At 29.1% G+C, this 21544-nt stretch overlaps 3 protein-coding genes and 1 long non-coding RNA gene across 7 annotated transcripts; 2 read left to right on the forward strand and 2 right to left on the reverse strand.

The window, feature by feature from the left end:
• Positions 1-132: 132 nt before the first annotated feature.
• LOC122716401 (integrator complex subunit 4) lies at positions 133-3633 on the reverse strand. Its single transcript, XM_043939427.1, has 7 exons — positions 3469-3633; positions 2984-3402; positions 2541-2867; positions 2192-2456; positions 1653-2115; positions 1077-1560; positions 133-984 (listed from the first exon to the last, which is right to left on the reverse strand). The coding sequence occupies exons 1-7, from the start codon at positions 3517-3519 to the stop codon at positions 243-245; spliced, it is 2751 nt and encodes a 916-aa protein (XP_043795362.1). The 5' UTR covers positions 3520-3633; the 3' UTR covers positions 133-242.
• A 661-nt stretch (positions 3634-4294) lies between these two features.
• On the forward strand, positions 4295-9584 carry LOC122716400 (PDZ domain-containing protein 8). 3 transcript variants are annotated; one of them, XM_043939425.1, is made up of 9 exons: positions 4295-5178; positions 5262-5454; positions 5543-5805; positions 5881-6952; positions 7033-7292; positions 7364-7564; positions 8388-8537; positions 9125-9307; positions 9381-9584. In XM_043939425.1, exons 1-9 carry the CDS (start codon positions 4786-4788, stop codon positions 9582-9584), a joined length of 2919 nt encoding a protein of 972 aa, XP_043795360.1. In that variant the 5' UTR covers positions 4295-4785. The 3 variants fall into 3 exon arrangements, 2 of the variants coding, with proteins under 2 accessions (XP_043795360.1, XP_043795361.1); XR_006347020.1 differs by lacking the exon at positions 9381-9584 and having other exon boundaries at positions 8388-9039; positions 9125-9242; XM_043939426.1 differs by lacking the exon at positions 8388-8537.
• LOC122716434 lies at positions 8406-14228 on the reverse strand. Its single transcript, XR_006347021.1, has 3 exons — positions 13473-14228; positions 12189-12912; positions 8406-8521 (listed from the first exon to the last, which is right to left on the reverse strand). It is a non-coding gene; the product is annotated as an uncharacterized LOC122716434 (long non-coding RNA).
• A 182-nt stretch (positions 14229-14410) lies between these two features.
• Positions 14411-21488, forward strand: LOC122716430 (leucine-rich repeat-containing protein 20). 2 transcript variants are annotated; one of them, XM_043939494.1, is made up of 5 exons: positions 14997-15133; positions 19111-19214; positions 19824-19967; positions 20141-20308; positions 20392-21488. In XM_043939494.1, the coding sequence occupies exons 2-5, from the start codon at positions 19151-19153 to the stop codon at positions 20553-20555; spliced, it is 540 nt and encodes a 179-aa protein (XP_043795429.1). In that variant the 5' UTR covers positions 14997-15133; positions 19111-19150; the 3' UTR covers positions 20556-21488. The 2 variants fall into 2 exon arrangements, with proteins under 2 accessions (XP_043795427.1, XP_043795429.1); XM_043939492.1 differs by lacking the exon at positions 19111-19214 and having other exon boundaries at positions 14411-15133.
• Positions 21489-21544: the final 56 nt, after the last annotated feature.

A 21544-nucleotide genomic window follows, 5' to 3' on the forward strand; every position in this document is an offset into this window, starting at 1 on the left:
TAATATGAAAGTAAAGAGCAAAAAGAATTAAAGTCTCATCTTAAAAAAAAGCATCTTATATTATTAAATTGCATCATTGTGCATAGAACACTTATAAAAATAAAAATCTGGTCAAATCTATAAATCATTGATTTATTTAACATAAGTAAAATTACGTTCTCGTGTTTTTATATTATTTTGAAGTTCGGAAACTCACAAAATATTTCAAAGTGACAAATATTATTGAGATTTATAAAATATATTTAGATACCTCGTTTTATAGGTTTTGGTGCGATTGAAACTTTAGTCGGTTTACAAAGATCTATAACACATGGATCATCAAGGGGAGAATGTGTACATACAGCTGAAGATGGTACAAGAAGTGCAAGAGATATTTCTACGTTACAAGCTTCCATCCAAACTTGATGAGACAATAGAACTGTAGTTTTCAATCTGAAGTCATTTTGTTCTAAATTTTGTAATCGTAAATCGGATTGACGCGGTAATAATAATTGTACTTGTTGATCAGGATGCCTCAATTTAATGCGTAATATATTAGGATCTCGTAAATTTAATATTTTTGCTGTCAATGGAATTCCTAATAGAAGACCTCCTGTAAATTTCAATGCAGCATCTGCATCACCTCTGGGTTCTTCTATAATTGCTCTACAAAATCGAGTGGATACTGATGGTCTAGGAAGACGTTCTTCTCCTTGTGCCGCTGGTGTTAAAAGTAATGGTAAAAGCATTCGTGTTAGAGAACCCGGTTTTACATCAGCTAAAGTTGGAATTTGATGTACAAGAGCTCTAGAAAAGGATGGCAATTTTGCAGTATCTTGAGGTAGAGTATCAGTTTCAGATAAAAAGTGACGTGCGAGTGGAAGAGCACTTCTTCCTGTCACACTTCTTGTTACTCGAATTAATTCTACTGCTAATGCTTTTAACCATACATCATTGGCTAATATGATTTCGTTTTCACCTAATCCACTGAATAATCGTTGTAATCTATAACATTTATATAATTATTGATGATATAAATTATTGATAAATAAGTTTTTATTTATAGGTATAATAAATATAAATATATTTAAACATACTTTTGAGTATTTTGAAGAAGAACTGAAACATTAGTAGTTGTATTTGGCAATGGACTTGCCGATACCGAGTTTGTTGATGATATTGAAAATTCTTTTAATACTGATTTCAAAAGTAGCAAACATTTTATATATAAAACAGTAAAACGTGCGGCTCCCTCCATACGATGATCCATTTCCGCTAAACGATCTAAATCAATAGCTGCAGCCTCTAAGAGTTGCGTATGAACTCTACCACCAGGTCTTGCATTTTCTACACCAGTAACTACTTTTTCTAGAAATTCTTTTCCACGTTCAGTTTCTTCATCAGTTTTATCCTCTTTTCCAAAGTCTGGTCCACTCGTTATAGTTGGTCGTAATCGAGGAACTAAATGTGGCATAGTATCGCGCAAATAATGATAATGTTTAGATGCATGCTCTGTAAAAAGAGCATGCATGCTTGGACAATGTAATGCAGCATTAAAAATTAAAACTAGTACACTTGCATCTATATATGTAGTTAAGAATTAAATTATAATTAAGAATGTAGTTAAAAATAATGCAAATTATATTTTATAAAGAAAACTATTAAAAGGATACAAGAAGGTTCATCAACATCTGGCTCTGGTGTATCAAAGAATGGATGTCGTCCAAGAAGTTGAGGTACTAAAGGCAATGTTAAATATGGATGTGATGCTCCCAATGCTGCTAAACAATTTCTAATACTTTCTTTATCTTGTGGATAGCGACTTAAATTATCAAGTAAACGATTTACACACATATGAAGGCAATTTCTTGTAGCAAGTCGACTAGCCGCCAGAGTAGCATGTAAACCTTCTCGTACTTCACCTGAAAAATCTTCCAGTGCTCCTAAGATTGTTTCTAACTGATCTTCACGAAGCGTTACGCTTGCAGATATTTTCCTTAATGATTCAATAGCTCTTAATCGAACATCTTGAATTTCATCATTAAACATATCAACCATAAAATCTAATGAAATTCTAGCTATATTTGGTTGTTCTAAGGATAAAGTGCAAAGTGCTTCAACTGCAGCTGTTCTTACCTGAATAAATTTATTTAAATTTATTCAATTACTTAAAATACAAATTATATAATAAAAAAATAAATAATAATAATACCTCTAAAAATTCATCTTCCAAACCATGAATAAATGCTCCACATGATCCACTTTTTTCTTCTACTTCTGGTCTATCTGCTTCTACAACTTTTTGTTTTTTATCCAATGCTTGTTCTATATATCGTTTTGATACACCTTTCATTGTCCCTAGAAGAGACATTGCTGAAGCTCGAACTCTTGGTGATAAGTCACCCATAAGACTACAAATTTGGGAAAATGCACAATCTACCATACGTATATCTTCTCCATCTGATCCTACAATGATACTATAAAATAATGAGATATTGAGAATATGAATATGATAATTAACAACAAAAATAATAACTAAAAAGTTATCAATTATTGCTTACTTTTCAGGATATTCTCTGCCTAAAAGCCATATTAGTTTAAGAACAGTTCTACGAACTATTTCATAATCATCTCTAAGTGCAGTACAAGCTTCTCCAAAAAAGGTTGCTGGTAATCTACAACTTCTATAAGAATGAAGTTCAGCCATTGTCTCAAATGCTTGTGCACGTACTCTTGGATCTTGAGAGTGTGCATAATTGCTGACAAGTGCTAAAGTATCATCAGTAGTATTTGCTGTTAAATATCTTCCAATGATAGAAAGACAACGTGTCTGTACACCATGCCAAGTATCAGGTAAATGATCACGAGCAATCTTCAATACAAGGCTTCTACAATTGAATAAATCAATTATCTTATATTCTATGAATTTTAATAATATAAAATAACAATAATTTCTTTATAATATATAATTTTTTATTATATTATAATATATAAAAATATATACCTATGATAATCTCCTAGTTTTAATAATGTTGCTAAGCCTTGACTTTTTACTCTATGGGATTCTTCATTTTTTAAAAGTTCAGCTGTTTCATTAACAATTCTTGTTTTTTCTAATGAATCATTTGTTACTTCTCCTAATTCTGCAAATATCCATAGTATTTTAGCACGAACTGCAGCTTCTGTTTCTATAGTAAATCTTTCTGATAATTTTTTTACTACAGAAGGAACATCCTCTGAAGAGATATATGCAATTGTATCAGATATACGAACAAGAAGTTGTAAAGCATCATTGCCACATTTACATTTTTCAAGACATTCAATATAAGCTAATGCTGAACTTCCTTCTGTTCCATTTTTACTGCCTGAATTTGATATAAGCCGCAATGTTCTTAATCTTTTTAATGGTGGTTCATTTACAACCTATAAAATATATATTTAAATAAAATTTTTCTATTGAATTTTTTTTGAAAAAGAAATTTAAATTACCTGACTCTGATTAAATTCTGCTAAAACTCTTTTCTTCATTAATGCTGCCATTTTTAATATTCTACATTTATTTATAAAAAATATATAATTATGGCTATATTATTATAATAATATTTAATATATATACATCTATAGAGATTACATTTATATTTTGTATTATTTTATATTATAAAAAATAAAAATATTAATAACTTCTTTTTTAAAGCTTATTTAATATCAGAAATATATGCATATATTTACATCATAAATTTTATATATAATGAATAATAAAAAATGTTTCTAAAAACAAAATTATGAGGTTACACTATCAGCTAATTAGGTTATAGTTTCGTCTATATTTTTAATATCGAAATATATATAATTAAATAATTTATTTCATATCAATTTTTATAAAAAAAATTAATGTTATTAATATAAGATATATATTATTAATATAAAAAATATATAAAAAATATATACAAAAAATAATAAAATTATATTTTCCAATATAATTTTTATTTTATTTTATTGTAAAATAAAATTATATAATTATTTAAAGTATATTATTTCTATTAAATATTTTATTTTTTAAGATAATATAATATAATGTTTTTTTAAATTTTTTTTATATATATCTTCTTGTATATTAATTATATGATTATATATATATTATATAAATAAAATATTGTATTATTGATATTTATTATAATGTAAAAATTTAAAGAAATAAACATTTATATTTTTTATCATTATTTTTTAAATGGATAGTATTAGATAGACAATTGACAGATCTGTCAAATTGACAAGTTTGTTTGGCACTAACATGGCTGCCAGGATCAATAGAAAACTGTCATAATACGTTTTATCCATGTTCATTGGCATTATTAGATTTTCTAAAATGTATTGTACGAATATTTTCTTGTGAAAATGAATATTTTTTAAATTCTTATAAAATTTTATTTATATTTTTATGAAAATGTCTTAATTTTAATTTATAATGATAGGTGAAAGTGTTCTGAATAACTGTTGACCCGTGAAACGAAAGTGATCATAACAATGTAATTCAGCATTAAAAAAACAATATCTTTTTAATGATCGATTCGAAATCATACATATTATAAGAGTTCCTATTTTGTATGAACGTCGTAATGTATTTATCTTAAAAATATTATTTAATAATATTAAAATATATTTAATATGTTTACATGATTGTTATTTCATATTTAATTCACAAGAAGACTTTTTATACAATTTATTTGAATATTTTTCAATCTTAGTAGTGAAAAAATTGGTGTTAATCAGGGAAACAATTAAGTTTCCAATAGATGATATATTAATATGGATATTTTTGAATTTATTTGTGTATCTGTGATTACATTTATGTGTGGTATAATATGTACAATTGTATTGGAATTTTATTTCTTCAAAAAATTTTTGGAACAAGCACCTTTAGCAAATTCACCAAAAAAATCACTTCACCATGACAAGGCTCAATTACCTAAAGAATTATTTGAAAAAATTCAAGATGAAAAAATAAATTCCATAAATATATCACGTCAGAGTATGTGTCAAGGCAATGAAAACTTGGCAATAAATTTAACATTACAATTTCTATTCAATGAACTTAGAAATGCTGAGAGAGTACGTCTTTGGTTGTATAGAAAATTAAATAATGAATTCAAAGAATTATTAACTCAATCTACTACTGGAAAATTATTGGACAGTGTACAGGTAAATTATTGTTTAAATTATTATTTGATATTCATATGTTAAATATAAATAAATAATATATATATATATATTTTTTTTTTCAGTTAAGAGATTTAAATTTAGGTTCACAATTTCCTACAATAAAAGGTTTAGAAGTTGCAGATTCAAAAATAGATGCTGATACAGGATTATTGGAAACATTGGATTTATCTTTAGATTTACATTATTCTGGAAATTTTCAATTATCAATAGATGTTAAAATGTTATTGGGAAAGACTGCTTATATGGCTTTACAAGGTACATTAATAATTTGAACAAATTATTGTAAATATATTTCTTGATTTTATGATTCAATGTTTATGTAATTTATAATATTTTCTTTCAGTGAAACGTATCAGTGGTAGAGCTAGATTACAATTTACACGTGTTCCATATACTCATTGGTCTTTAAGTTTCTATTCAGATCCTATACTTGAATTGGAAGTGCAATCCCAATTTCAAGGTCGTCAATTACAACCACAAATTATTTCTTTAATCACAGGACAAATTCGGAGAGCAGTACGGAGAAAGCACACATTACCTCGCTATAAAATGCGTTACAAACCATTTTTCCGCAGACTAAACGATGAAGCCGTAGATTTATCTGAAGTAAAATATTTCTTGATTCCCATCATTATAAAAATTGAAAAATAATATATCTAACAAATGTTTAAAAATTTTCAGGTCGCTAATATGCAATTAATACCAGGTTACTTGGAAGTATCATTGGTTGAAGTAACTAGATTAAATCTTGGACCTAATATACTTAATGCAGAGGATAGATCACAAGTTGAAATATATTGTACAATAAGCATAGATTCAACACCTTGGGTGTATTTAACTCAATATACTGGCGTTCCTTATATGGTGTTGGATTTAATTATCAGTAAAGTTGGGTCACAGCAACTTGGTGTAGTATTTAAACAAGAATTTGTGCCAGAAATAGGTCATACATGTGTATTAGTTGAAACTATAATAGTTGGAAGTCCTGCTGCAATTGCTGAAATGAAAAAAGGGGATATTTTAATAGCAGTAGATGGTAAAAAAGTATCTAATATGAATCAAGTAGCTAAATTTGTAAAAAGTGCTGTACAAAGACGTTTTATCATAAGGGTTGAAAGAAAGTATTCTAAAATAGATTTAGACAAGCAAACTAGTATGAAATTGGATAGTGAAAAAATATCTGCAGAAAGAGGAGGAGATAAAAAAACATTAAAAATTGATCCCATATCAAATAAGGGAGATACACCCAGTACAGAAGATAGCAAAATCAAATTTGAAACTCAAATTAAATTTTCAGATTTAAAAGATTATGAAAATGAAATTGTTGATAAATTGGAAATGGGTAATAAATTTTTTAGAAGAAGAAAAAGCAGTGCACATATTGATGATACTGCTCAAACACCAGATACTACACCTTCCAGAAAAATTTCGACTACTTCAAATCAATCAATATCGAGTAATTCTCAATTTTGTTTTAATGATAGTTATGTAACAAATATATCAGATTTGTATTATACCACTAAAGAAAAGGAATATGCTTCTTTAATTACTTTTGAGGAAACTAGAACTTTCCAAATTGATTCAGAACTTCAGTATTTAAATATTGGAGTGTGGGGTCGTGTAAGAGGAGGAGAAATTCATGCAAAATTATTAGGATATATTAATGTTCCCATGAAATTAATTTTAGCACAATGCTATACATCCTCAACTGGTCATTATCTTAAATGTCATGCTTTATTACCACCAGATAGTGGTATGTATTAATCTTATTAAATATAATTTTTAATATTATTGTTATCTATTTTATATTAATTTTATGCTATATTTTATAAGCTTCCTTGACGACAGTTCATCCAAAACTACAAGATTATTCAGGATTTGATCCCACACTTTGTTATGGTGATATTTTATTATCTTATATATGGGAATCCAATTATTCAAATCGCCATATACTTGATATGGGAAAAAAGGAAAATACAGAAGCTATTAAAACACAACCATCTTTGAGTGAAGAAATTGTTGAAAAAAAAATGCATGACTTTATTAGAACTCACTTTCATAGAGCAACACATTGCGATTTTTGTACAAAAAAGGTCGATGTTTTTACAATTATTTTTTTTTTAAATGTTTTATATTGAATAACAAAATTTATATGTTTATATAGATTTGGCTAAAAGATGCGGTACAGTGCAGAGATTGTGGTATGGTATGTCATAAAAAATGCGAAGTCCGGTGTCAAGCATCGGGAATATGTGGAGCCGAAAGTATAACAACAATAGCATTAGAAGCGGATGAAATAGAGCCTACTCTTATCGGAGAATCGGGTCCAGAAATTTCACTAACCAGTTGTGAAGATACTGTACAGGTACTCAAGACGTAATAAAAATTTTTATTACATGAGAATGGTATTGTCAACTTAATGAAACTTTCAAATATACTAAACTTTAAAATCGCAATAAATGTTATATCTTGTTGACAATTCCATAAAACGAATATTCTTATTCGTTTTTTTCATTGTGATTTATATAATGTCACTTTTTAAAAATAATAATTATAATTAAGATAACTTAGAATTTAAAGTTAAATTTCTGGATTAAAGTTTATTGACATATGTGATATATACATACATAATTTATATTTTTATTAAAAAAAATTGTATATTAATTTTGAAAGATAAAATTTTGTTATTCAATTGTGGTTAGAATGAAATTTTAAAAAAAGAAATATTATAAAATTACAATTACTATACATATCTACGCTTTATTAGTGATATTTAATTGTACAGTATGCAATGCTGTAATCAAGGAATTGCAAATTTTGGGCAATTAATGTATACTTGAAATATCTAGAGTATTCTTGGTATTTTGTACATAGGGAAACAACTGTTAAGTGTGATTCACTTTATTGTTGGCAATAAAATTGATCATCTGCATAATAGGGAGGTGAAGGTTTTTTGTAGGTTTGCACCTTAACCTTGCTTCTAATGTATTTATGAGTTTTGTAAGTGAATAGATTATTTGCTTTATTATTGTCTAATAAACTAATTTAACCTTTTACACATTAAATAATCAAGAGCGAGATTGAGGGCACGGTTGTTTGTATATTTTGTTTTTCTTTCTTTTATTGGTTTTTATAATTAGATAAATAAAATTATTAATAAATTTGAAATCCATTAATCAATTAATCAGGGTGCAACTATGATGGCCATGAAGGCTAGTATAGCTAATACTCTATTGGGCCTGAAGAAGGCTGGAAGTACCAGTTGCTTGGCCCCGCCGGCTTCCGGTACTGGTTTGGCATCTAGAAGTCTTCCCCCAAGTCCCTGTGCATCCCGCAAGGTAGAATTTAATAACACAAATTTGTTCAGTTGGAACAGAGAAGGATCATATTGATCGTTTTACTAATAATAATTATATTAGCTATTAATAATTCATCAATTGTGATTAAATCAAAATGTAATTTCAGGCCTTCTCTGCTCTATTTCTATTCTTTGTCCTATTCTTTTATATATACCAGCAATTGTAGGGGGCAGAAAACACGCTTATGATTATATTGATTGTGATTTTAAAGCTTATATTATTTGATTCGCTTCGCGTTCAATCTTTCGTGCAACGTTTTGAAAACTCTTATATGAGCTTTTACTTTCTATTGCAAACGACTATGTTTTTTATTTCTTATGGCACTAATTGTTATGTTGAAGTAACAGATATGCAGATGCACATTGAATCATCATGCTTATTATATAAAATATCGTTGTATTGATGCTGTATAATTATTACAATTTCTAATAGTGCAATAAACGATGCTTTCTTTACACGTTTATTATCATATCAATCAAAGGTAGGTGCATTTATTTCATAGGGACAAGATCTAAAAATCGAATATTATGCTCCAATGTATCTGATCAAATTATTGAAACATTTAGAATTCATTGGTCGGAGGCTTGGGCATAAGTCCTGATCTCTTGGAGGGTGCTGAGCCAAGTGTGGCAGCTCCTCTAGTAGCAGGGGATTTGGATGATGGTCTTATGTCTAGGGCTAAAGATACCGGCAAGTTTCTGTACAAACATTTGGAGCCTCAAGAACGTGTTGAAAAGATTAATACTATGGTAAAGATAAAAATGAATTTTAAAGATATAAATGAAATACAAATATTATATTTAATCGTTTTTTTCAATATAGATGGGAAAGCTTAAAACTGCGCTCGATGCCGAAACTACCTCAAGATTAGAATTATCACAAAGTGGAGAAATGGACAGTATTAAATTGATTGCACAAAGTGATTTACGTGTGCAAGCACTGAGTGTCTTATTATTGCATTATTGTGCCGGATTACAACACGCGCAAGAAGTATTAGATCGATCTCAAAGAAATAAGGAATCTTAATAGATTTAAGTTTTATTATTAGAGAAGAAGCCAAGATATATTATATATATTCTTTCACTTCTTACATTCAAATTTACTTCATTTTACTTCAATTTAAATTAAACTAAATATTGATCGAATCATTGATCGAATTTGAACAATTATAATTCCGTTTAGGGATCTATAATATATATTTATAATTGTATGTATTATATGCGTGTTTCGAAATTTCTCTTTAAATGGTGCAGCGATATTCATGTTAATATCTCGAGATAATACTCGTAAATTTTACCGTGATACTTTCATAGTTTACCAGAGAACACCAAAAATTAAGACTTGTATTTACAGATTTTACGTATATTTGTAGAGAACAGAGTACAATATATACCAACTGTGTTTACGCTTAGAATATTTTCAGCGGTTTAGGTAAATAATTATAGAACGATTAAAATAATAAATACGGGAAAATAGTGTCTTGAGTTTAAGCATAAGGTAATGGGCAATTAGGTATTTAATTATAGTATATAGCTTTACAGAATAGATATTATTCTCTTCAATAATAATATAGTGATTTAAGATCGATTATTAAACTCAAACATTCAAGAATAGATTTTCTTTTTTTATTGTTTTATTTGATTGTAAATTAGCTTCAATGAAATGCATGAATTGCAAGTAATTTATCAAGTATTAATACGAATATTATCTACACAAGAATATGAATGAAATATATGATAAAGATAGAATTCCATCCATAGATAACACTACATCAAAATATCGATGTAGCGTAGTTTTATGAGATATTGCAATTCATTGTTAGTATATAAAATGAATATAAAAAGATTAATATAGATTGTTCAGTAATAATTTTTACTTATATTATTTCAGGATAATAATTAGCGAGAATTGTTTCCTATGCAATTATTTTCTCTTGAAATTATATTATTATTCTAAACAATGCTATAAATATTGAAAATATTTCATTCGTCCAACGAAAAATATATATATACGAATAAAAGCGAAATTGAATTGATGCTCTATAGTTACTGACGACGTTTCCGTTCGTTCAAGCTACGTAAAACATCCGAATTCTCGGTAAATATGAAAATACTCGAAAAACGGAGACGCAATAATCTGCGAGTGCACAAAGAAATCTACGTCAGAGCCAAAGATTTTATAGGGCCAACGTTCGCGGTCAAACGGAGACGTTTGACAAAGATTTTCCGCTCATTATAATCGCGAAATGCACCGTAAAAGTACGAGAAAGAAGATAGCCTGTAATATAAAACTTCCAACGATTTGGATTTTATTCGTTTTCTTTCTTTTTTTTATTTTATTGCGAATCAACGAACAATTCCAAACCACCAACGCATATCCATGTGATTCCTTTCGCACACGGCTTTTCCCAGCGTTCATAAAAGTTTGTTGCGCGGATTATTCGTGGAACACGATGTTTCTTTCTGTCATGTGTTGGCAAATCACAGTTGGCGTAAACTCAGAATCTTAACTGGATATAAAATTGCGCGTCGTTTTGGAAATACTAAGTCATTAAATTTAAAAAGAACAATATAATATATTGATGTTCCGGATCTATTATTGAAATTGATTATGAAATTAAAAAGATGAAAGATTAAGAATGATTAAATTGGATTCAGACGTTAAGAGGCTATGAAAATCTTCTTTACTGATATATGTACATATGTAATGTGCATGTGTATAGAGAATGAATAGATGTATAGAGAAAAAAATGAAATCGCGTGAAGGCGAATAGAGAAAGAGAGGGCATACACGTGCACGGATCGCGTGCATCGATCTTTCACGATGTAGCGTAGCTTTTATCTCGCGTATGTTCATGCAAGAGTCAATACGAATACGACGACTAAGAAGTCATGGGGGATTTTGGCCCGCAAATCTATTCTCGTCCATGAAATGCACGCGCAGTATCCTCTGGCCACGTGCCAAACATACCGAAGAATCGTATAAACATTTTATCCCTGTTGGGATACTAGGCTCTACGATGAATGGAGAGCAAAAAAATCTCCTATCAAGAAAAAACAGATCCTTTCGCACATTTATTCGCGATTGCTTTCGAGATAGAGGTAGATTGCAGATTCGATGTACTTTCTTCTCTTCTTTTTTTTTTTTTTTTTNTTTTTTTTTTTTTTTCTTTTTGCTGTTAAATGAGAACATTCGATACGATCGGTAACGATGAGTCAGAAAGATTTCGTTTTTTTCAGAATACCGTGTGATTGGATGAATATGAGATTCTTTCGAGAGAAAGGAGTAGAAATATATTGTTTTAATGCAGCGAAATGAATACGTTTCTCGATCTCGCGACGTCGGCCAACACGCGTATTCAATGTTCTCTTTCGTCTGAAAAAGTAAAATATTTGCCAGTTCTTCCAGATGCTCAACGCTGTTTATTATAGCGACGATGCATGTATCTATATGTATCAGCCTCTTCTTTTAAATCTTGTCACTTAAGAAATGATCAATTGTATTGTACACTTTGATTCATATTTTTACCAAGGAAATGTTCAATATTGTTTTTTTATCAGAAAATTACAAATTTCTATTATTAAATATAATACGAAATAACAAGAATATAATTTAATTTAATCAACTTACTTTTTATAGCCCATTTTAAAAAAATTATTTGAGAAGGGAAGACTATTTTTAATGATTTGCTGAATTAACACGTGTGCCAATCCAATTGTTAAGTGGAACATTTTTGTATCGTGCTGTTTCCAAAAATATACAAAAAGAAAAAAAGAAAATATCTGAAACCGGATCACCGCTGGAAAAGATCGATGATAGCTAATAATGAGCATTTGCAATGGCGCAGTAGGCATCGTGCCGAACGAATGGTTCGTCGTATTTTTGACCTTGGTTTTGGACGACGTGAATATTTCGCGAACACGAATGAAAAGGTGAACGGAACTACTCGAACAAAGATTTGACCGAACTAAAAGCGGGATAGAAATATATTTAAAACGATTATTTTTTGCTAGTTTCGTTCGCTTCCTCGTTCGCACGAGCTGCGCCACTAATTGCACATTTATGTAACGACATGATCAAATATATATATATATATCTATGTATAACTATATATACATAGGAAAAATAAAACGAATAAAATATCCAGAAGACCGAATCGAAGAATCGTCCATAGAGGCAGTTGTATAATAATTTCTTATTCCACTGTAGAATTTTTTTTCCTCCATTTCCTTTTTATGCGTGTAGAAAATTATACTCGCTTTTATATTGAGTTGGTGGAAAATTTATATTGATTTTGATTTTGGTAAGATAAACAACTTCAAATTTATTTTATGAAATATTATTCTATTCTCGTCTGAAATTAAAATTCGATGTAGATTTAGCAGTTATACAATGGTTAAAAAAAAAAAAAAATATTTGTACATACTCTTATTTTATAATATCAAATTTTTTTATCGAATAAAAATATTATTAAATTATATGAAATTCAATAAATTTGTATTTTAAGTAATTAATATGCTGCAATATATGTTTAAAACTACTACTACTAATATACAAACACTTTTTTACAGCCAATATAGTGTATAAGACAAAACAACTTGTATTTTTATATTGCTCATAAAAATTCATTATATGAATTTGATAAAGATATATAAATAAAATTCTTTCTGAAAAAGATATATCATATTTTTGAAATAAATATATCAAATTTAATTGAATTTCAAGTTACATACAAAATAATATTATAAAACTGAATGATAAAACTATGAATGAATTCTTAGCAAATATCTTAGGAAACACACAAAAAAAAAAAAAGACATTTATTAAGAAACTATAAAACACAAAAATTCAAATAATTTGAAAAATGTGTATAAGAATATATACAACGATAAATTAATTTATTTCTATACTCACGAAATCGACATTACTTTCCCACCGACCCGATATCATTGCATAAGAGGATTCGGACGTATGGATAAGTATGGTAAGTGTAAAATGAAAAATTGTATCGCCACTGTTCCTACGATATCTAAACATTCTAACGTGTCATGAATTATAGATGAAAGAAACTTGGAATTAATTAAAAAAGGCGAAAGAGTCGAAAGAGAAATAGAATTTGGAAGCTCGTAATCGAGCTCGTCGGCAGGAAATAAATCATGCCGACGCTTTCCAAACTTACACGCACGAAATCTAGGTCCCTTTCGAGTGCAGCCACGATCAAAAGAATCTCAATCCCGATAGAATACGTGCAATTAGATGAGTCATCCCGTTCCGCGAGAACTTCTGCGCCGAATATTACGCTTCTCCCTGCGACGGTCCCTTCCTGTTTCCGTCAATCTTGCTCGCAGATTTACTCCGTCTGTGCGGCGTGTAGCAGACCTTCGAGTAGTTGCATTTATCTGCCTATTTCTGTACTGAAGGAACTTCAATGCCGCGTTCAACGTAATTCGACTCTTAAGAAGCGTAACGCGGAAAAGTCGGGGTCCACCGAAGTCGATCCACGAAAAGATCTCGCTGTTTAAAGCACGTCTATCTTTTTTTTTCCTTGTCTTGTTCCTTCTTCGTCGACAATGACAACGGAGGAGGCACTGAAACAAAACCACGCGCTCTGTTAACGGGGAACCTTGAGTCGCACGTTCGTGAAAACTCTAACACCAATTTCGACAGGTTGCAGGCCGAGTGCACCTGGCGGTGAATATGCGTACGTGGTTTCTACAGTTGTTTTCAAACAAAGAGAGGGAGTTGAAACAAAGTAGTCAGCTGATCCGAGATGCATCTTTGGTGGGAGACCCCGCGACGAAGGCTTAAATAGCACCGCGTGGAGTTCAGCACTTTAGTGCCAGCCAGCGTCACCTCAAATACTCTCATTGCGATACTTTTTTCCGCTATCTTTTGAGAGTCTCTCGAACGCGGAAAAACAGAAAATCGCGGAAATCTCGTGGTTTTGTGAAAGATCGAGGAAAATAACGATTTCGTCTGACGACGTGATCGATTCGTCGATGTTCTTGAAGCCAACTTTTTATCATTGTTTCCTCGATAAAACATAACGAGAACAATTTGCGACGACGACGCTAAAGATTCAGATCTAGAAACGATAAATTATATATGCTTAGAGAGTTACCTTGTGCGTTTCAAATCTTCTCTTGTGTATGATCAAAGCTTGCGTCTCGAAACATGATAGTTTCTTGATGTCTGAAGAAGAAGTGAAGAGAATCGAGGGTGCTATTGATAACTTTGAAGAAGAAACTGTAAGAGCGTGTGCTTCTTCATCACTGTGAAAAAAGTTTGACGGTAATTGGAAAACTTGATTGTAATTGGAAGAGATTCAGTGATCGTTCGAATAGACAGAATTCAAAATTCCTTCGTTTAAACTTCACAAAGATTTTTCACGTTTGACGTAAATAGTAGAGCAGAAGAGATGAGACCACCCGCGTACAATGGAGACGATATGGAACAAATTTCTCAGGAACAAGGAGAGAGAAACGTGGCTATGGCTGTTTGTGTTCAATTGGCGGGCCGGGCGATAATTAGGGTAGTTTCCCGGTGCGAAGAGGCACAGGACAATTGTAATCTAGGTAGGTCAAATCTATCATTGTATCAATGTTTTAACACCAATAAAATTTTGATTTGTTCGTTGATCAAATTAAACAAAAATTGCTGGAAGATCGTTTGTAGAAAGTAATATAGTTTTTTCTTAAAAAAAATAACATATACTTTTAAAAATAAAAAAAAAAGTGAGAAAAGAAATAATAAAAAAAAGTATAAGTGATGCATCTTTTCTATTAGCGCAATTGTATCGATAAACTGGATAAAATCGGTTAGCGAAACGTAATTGTTTCCTTCGCGTTTAGTACTTTCTACGGTACGATATCTTTCCGCGTTTGAGGTATTACACTTTCGCTCAGCTGAAGATTTCATTCGGGAAAAGAAACATGTCGAAACATTTGTTGAATAATGTTTATGTTTCAATTATATATAACCCTAAAATTTATGTTCTGTTGTGGATTTGCATCTGCTATGCGATCGAAAAAAGAAAATAACGAAATGAATGTTCATGAAATAAAACAATCCGTATAATGGACTGCGTAGTTTTAGTCACAGATGATAAAAATTTAGATAAGATATCGAACAATACAAAATATGCTTTTTGTGAAAACTTAACTCAGATTAATCGTTTTTCGTCATCTCCTTTGATTCCTTATCACTTCTAAACTAGATTTGTATTTGATCGACAATTATTTCTTAATCGGTTTCATTAAATTTTTCTTCAAATAAGTAAACATGCAAATGAACCGCAAATCTTACGTAGCCCAATTAAACTTTGCCTGGTTTCTTATAATACATTATAATACATTTATTCTTCTGATATAATTCACTCTCAATTCGCCGGTAACATAATTCTTAATTCCCTATTATGTTCAGGAAATAAAAATAACTTCATTAATAAAAATATAAAATAATAAAAGCATTTTGATATTCGTTTACAATATAAATTATATTGTTTATACAAACCATAAAGAGCTTATTTCATGTGGAGATAATTAATTGTTATGTCTCCAGGGGAGAAGATAAATTACGTACAGTATGAATTAAATTAATACATATGTGCCATTAAACGATCTTAGAATGTGTTCGATTAGAGGACTAATACAGTTGGCAACTTGATATGTGTGTCTGGCTGGCCTTGATTCGTTGTTTCGACTGACGAGTTAGATTTTCAGACTACCGTGACAAATTAACTTCAGTAGATATTGTTGCGAAGGAATTTTAAAACAAGGAATCAATCGATATCTTCTACATCAATGTTTGCTTTCAAAGCATTATAGTGGATCACGCGATTCGCTTCCTGATTCAATCTGGAAGAGAGAACGGGTCTCAGTCCTTGCCTTATCCGTCCATCCGGATAGATTTGAGACCTTCCTTAATGTCGCTTCATCCAGCTTTGTCTTAACTTGATCTTTCCTTATCTGAATGATCAATCTTTGACTTTTTATTCTTCTTTTGTTTGTTAATTATTTTGTTCGAACTTTCTTGTGTTGGTTTATTAGTAATTTTTTCCTTTTCACTGCAACACGATTAAAAAATACTATTATTAACCCGTCAAAAATAAACATAAGATTTCTAATCGGTAACTGGCGAAAGTCTCGAAGCGGAGAAAACGAGAGCGAGAGGCACTTGGCAGCCACATTCAAGGAGTCACTCTACGTCCGAATGTATGTCTCTGTAATAACACTTGTTAACTATCTTTGAGAAGAAATATTTTTTGTTAGGCTAATAATAATATTTTTTTCCATGATTGATTACAATCTATATTGTATATCAGGAATTATCAATTAATTTTAATTTTAATTATATTCTTTTAAATTTAACATGAATAAATTTTTTAAAAGTATTTTGAATTTATATATAATTTCTAAATTTTTTTTTATTTTTATTGACATGATATTGCTTTTCGATAGTGTATAAGAATTATAACATCAACTTATTAAATATATAAAAATATATAATGTTAATACAGCATGTTAGACAAGCATACGTAACAGGTGGTAGTGTTCCTCATCACGGTAGTGTGATTCGTGCATCAATTCGAATAAAAGTGAAATGTTCACTCCAGGTTCTAGCATAGATAATTGGTTGGATAAACATTGTGTTGCGTAACTTTCATATCCGGTCTTTGTTCCTTAAGCTATTCATCGATCCGAACATGTTGCAAATTGTTCGTGCGTGAGCATATTTTGTTTTTGTGAACACAGCTTAAAGGATACAATCGAAATTATATCGTCCAAATTATTTGAGTACTAGAAGAAAAATTTTATTTTACTATTTCATAATAGTAACTAATATAAGTGATAGAAAACTATATAAATTTAATGATTTCTTTTAATTTTCTTACAATAATACAGATAAACGTAAAATTTTATCAATAAAATTTTATCTTAAATTTATGCATAATTATTATGCTATATTTATATATATATTTGCATGTAATTTAATATGTTTATTATATGTAAAAATATAATAAAATGTATAAATAGTAAAAAAAAAGTAAAAAAAAGAAAAATATATATAATATATATACATTTTTGAAAATATTTTAAGATTGTTCACATTTTTATATTGACTATTGATATTATTGTGCGATATATCAATCTGTGACTCAACAGTTCATCAATAGGAAAGATCTCTTGCGCGTTTTGGAGGCAGTCGTGTGCACAAAAGGTCAATCTCGGAATAGTGAATCGTCACGAAGTCCTAGCAAAGTAAATGCTCGTGCTTTGCATACCGTTTAAGAATCGTTTCTTCTTCCTGATCTTTTTTACATGCATCCACGACAAAGTGTTAATGAACTACTAAACAGTTACTTAATAATTATTTAATTAGTTTTGAATATAATCAAATTCGATTTTTTTGTAATAAAATACTATAATTATTTTATATATATTTTTATATTTTTATCCATTATTTTTTTTTGAATAAAAATAAAATATCATTGTTTAAATTTTTTGTTATATAGATGCATGAACATAAAAAATTGATACACAATATGTAAATATTTAATTTCTTTTACTATTATTTATCTAAAGTATAAAATGAAATTTATGTTTTATAAAACATTGTATTACTTATTTATATTTAAATTTTTAATATTGAAAATTATTTTCTGTGTGCAAAATATGAACAATATCGTATATTTTCATAGCCATACGATAAAATACGAGTGTATATACATTGTATGCTACATGAATACAGGTACGTAAGGCGCCACCATGTATGGAAACGTAACCTTAAATGGTAGCTTGCTACCAAAGCCATTTACTACTTTATAGTAAAAAGTTATCGTTACTGTCACTAAAAACAATAAAACATAATCGAATATTTCACTTAATGATATTAAAAATCTTTTGGTTTAAAAGAATATGAATTATAAAGAATATATTATTAAAATTTATAGAGAAATATAAAAAAGTTTGTTAATTGAAAAGATAGGATAACGAAGTTTTCAAATGTTTGGCAGTTACCTGTACCTACCCATCAAATTACAATAGAAATATGTATAATATTTTATTTTATATTATATCAATGATTATATTTTATTTACAATTGTTTCAACAATAAAATTAATCAACTTAAATCGTAAGTAAATGTTTTGAATAATATAAAATAGAAAAATATATTGAACTTGAATCACTGAAAAACTTGACAAAGTTAAAACTAAATGCGCAGGCGCCTGAAAAATGGCGACAAAAATTTTAGCGCAATATCAAACAAGCGAGTATCCCGCATCTATTTTCACATTACTGAAATATATTTAAAATTTTTTCGATACTTATTAAAATTCAAATTAAATATTGATAAATTTAATTGATCATTAAAAATTTATGGTTATTTAGAATATCAAAATATATTAAATATATTTTACGAATATTATTGTCTTCGATTTCTACGTCATTATGTCGCAGTACAAATTTCTGAAAGTAGAATGAATGCCAAAATCATCTAGCAAGTACTATTTATTTCTGAAATTCGTCGAAAATAAATGTTTCATATTAAGGTGGCGAAACGTCCAACTTAAGTCAGTTTGCCTCAGCAAGATGGCGAACGCCGTCACGAGAGTAGTCTTGCGCTGCGAAGATGCACAAGAAACTAACAATCTTGGTAAATCATTTTTCAAAAAATATATATATTTAAGAAAATACTTTACTAAACTAACCAAATTATGATTCTTGTAAAAATTTGTCTAGTTTGTTTAAATTAAATTATTATTGTAGATATTTTAATCTAGTTCATGACCTAGTTTTTGCTGCTACAGGTGCATCGCGGGTTTTATAAAAAATTGTGTGCTTTTATTAAAATTTCCCGTTTTTTGAGTGCAGTTTTTACTTAATGAATTGAATTGAAGTTGATATACAATTTTAAGATTACCGAGCAATGGTAATATTTGAAAAGTGAACAAAATTCTATCGTTATCATCATGAAATATTGATACACTGACCCAGTTCGACAGCTGATCTGTCAAGATCACAATACGGATGAATACAATGTGTCCGTGCTCCAATTGTGAAAATTGAACATATCATTATGTTCTATGTGATTAAAATATATGTATCTAATAATATATTATTTATAAAAATTATATGTTTTTAAAATGTATATATAACATGTCAATTAATTTACTACAAATAAATTTTGATTAAATTTTTTTTCATGTCTTAAACAAAATTATTATATAATACTTATTAATGTTATAATATTTTATTTTTTCAGATCTATCAGAATGCCAGTTGATGCAAGTACCTGATGCAGTTTATCATTTAATGAGACATACAGAATTAAAAAGATGTAATCTATCTGGAAATGTAATAACAAAAATTCCACCAAAATTTGCAATCAAATTTTCATTGATCACTGGTAAGTTAATTAATAATAATACCAAATTATTATTGAATTATTTTGTTAATAAGTTTTATCATTTTTATTATAATCTTATTTTCAATTATTTGAAAAAATTTTATTTTTTTTTTTTTATTTATTAGCTGAAAGGTATCACTGTAATACAAATTCAAACACGTAATCGTTTCTAGACTTGAACCTGAGTCATAATCAAATGAGCAAACTACCAGAGGAACTTGCTGAATTACAAGCATTAGAAAGGTTGGACATTTCGCATAATACTTTTATTGCTTTGCCACCCGTTACATGTCGGATACCGCAACTTAAGCGGCTCCTTGCCAACAACAATTCTATCATTGGTAAATCTTAATTTTTTATATTATATAAGAAATGTTCAAATAATGCATAAATATTATAATTTCGATACTTTCTATTTTTTTAGACATAGATATCGAAAGACTCAGGCATGCTCCTGCGTTAGAATTTATTGATCTTCAAGCCAACCCGTTAACAGCAAGGATGCACGATTTACTCAGTACTTTGACCCGAATTAAAATTGAATTAACGCCTCGACAAGTCGAAGAATGGGAAGATCTTACTATTTGAAATGAATCTATAGCTCAAAGAAAACAATAAAATCTGCCAAAGCAGTTAATAATCGTCGAATAATCGTCCAATTTGGACGTAGTTTGCTTCCATTATTATTGACTGAAATTGTTCGAAAGTTCGCTAACATATTGTTAAGCGAATTAAGAACAAAAGCAAGTATTTTGTACAGTAATAAAATATCATACGACTGAGCGATAACAGGTGTGACGATAAGCGGCAAAAATGATCAGAAAATATTCTTTAATTGATGATTTTCATAATCTGTACTTAAAGATAGATTTGCCGCGTACCTGGAACTTTTTTTATTGATCTCGTGGATAGCGATCGATTGTCATTTCTTTTACTCTCGTTTTGTACCGTGTGGATTTTTTTAGATGTTATTCTGCTGCTCGCTCATTTGGCCCACGCAATGCTGTGATCCATGTAAGTACATATAACATTGCGAGCTGTCGATTCGATCTACTACTATATTTTTACTAACTCCAAATAAGTATCCTGTATATTTAAGATATGTTTTATTATTTTTTATGCGTGGACTTGACATATTGCGACGTACATATTGTATAATAAATCGTACGACTGCCAATTTATAGGCGATCTAATGCTAACATCTTCGCCATAAATTTTAATTTTATAAAAGCATTAAAGAGAAAGAGAAGAAAATAAAACATATAAATTCAGTATACTGTTTATAATATACAAAAATTCATGATTTTTTTTTTCTTTTTTTGCTTAGATACGTGCAAGAATTTTACAAGAACAAGATTGTATTTAATTTATATAAACAATATGTAAAATGTATTAAATTGTATTATATACTAATTGTAATGTAGTTCTATGTATATGCACAACAAGTATCAGAATGTATTGCTCTGTATTTCTGATCTAGTCAATTGTCCGCGAAAGTTATAATATACTTTAAGAAATACATTTCTTCTTTGCTTTTCCCTCTAATTCACTTTCCTTTTAATGATTGAAAAAAATAT

This window comes from Apis laboriosa, unplaced genomic scaffold (genome assembly GCF_014066325.1).
Source record: "Apis laboriosa isolate Shangri-la unplaced genomic scaffold, ASM1406632v1 scaffold45_cov149, whole genome shotgun sequence".
Lineage (NCBI taxonomy): Eukaryota > Metazoa > Arthropoda > Insecta > Hymenoptera > Apidae > Apis > Apis laboriosa.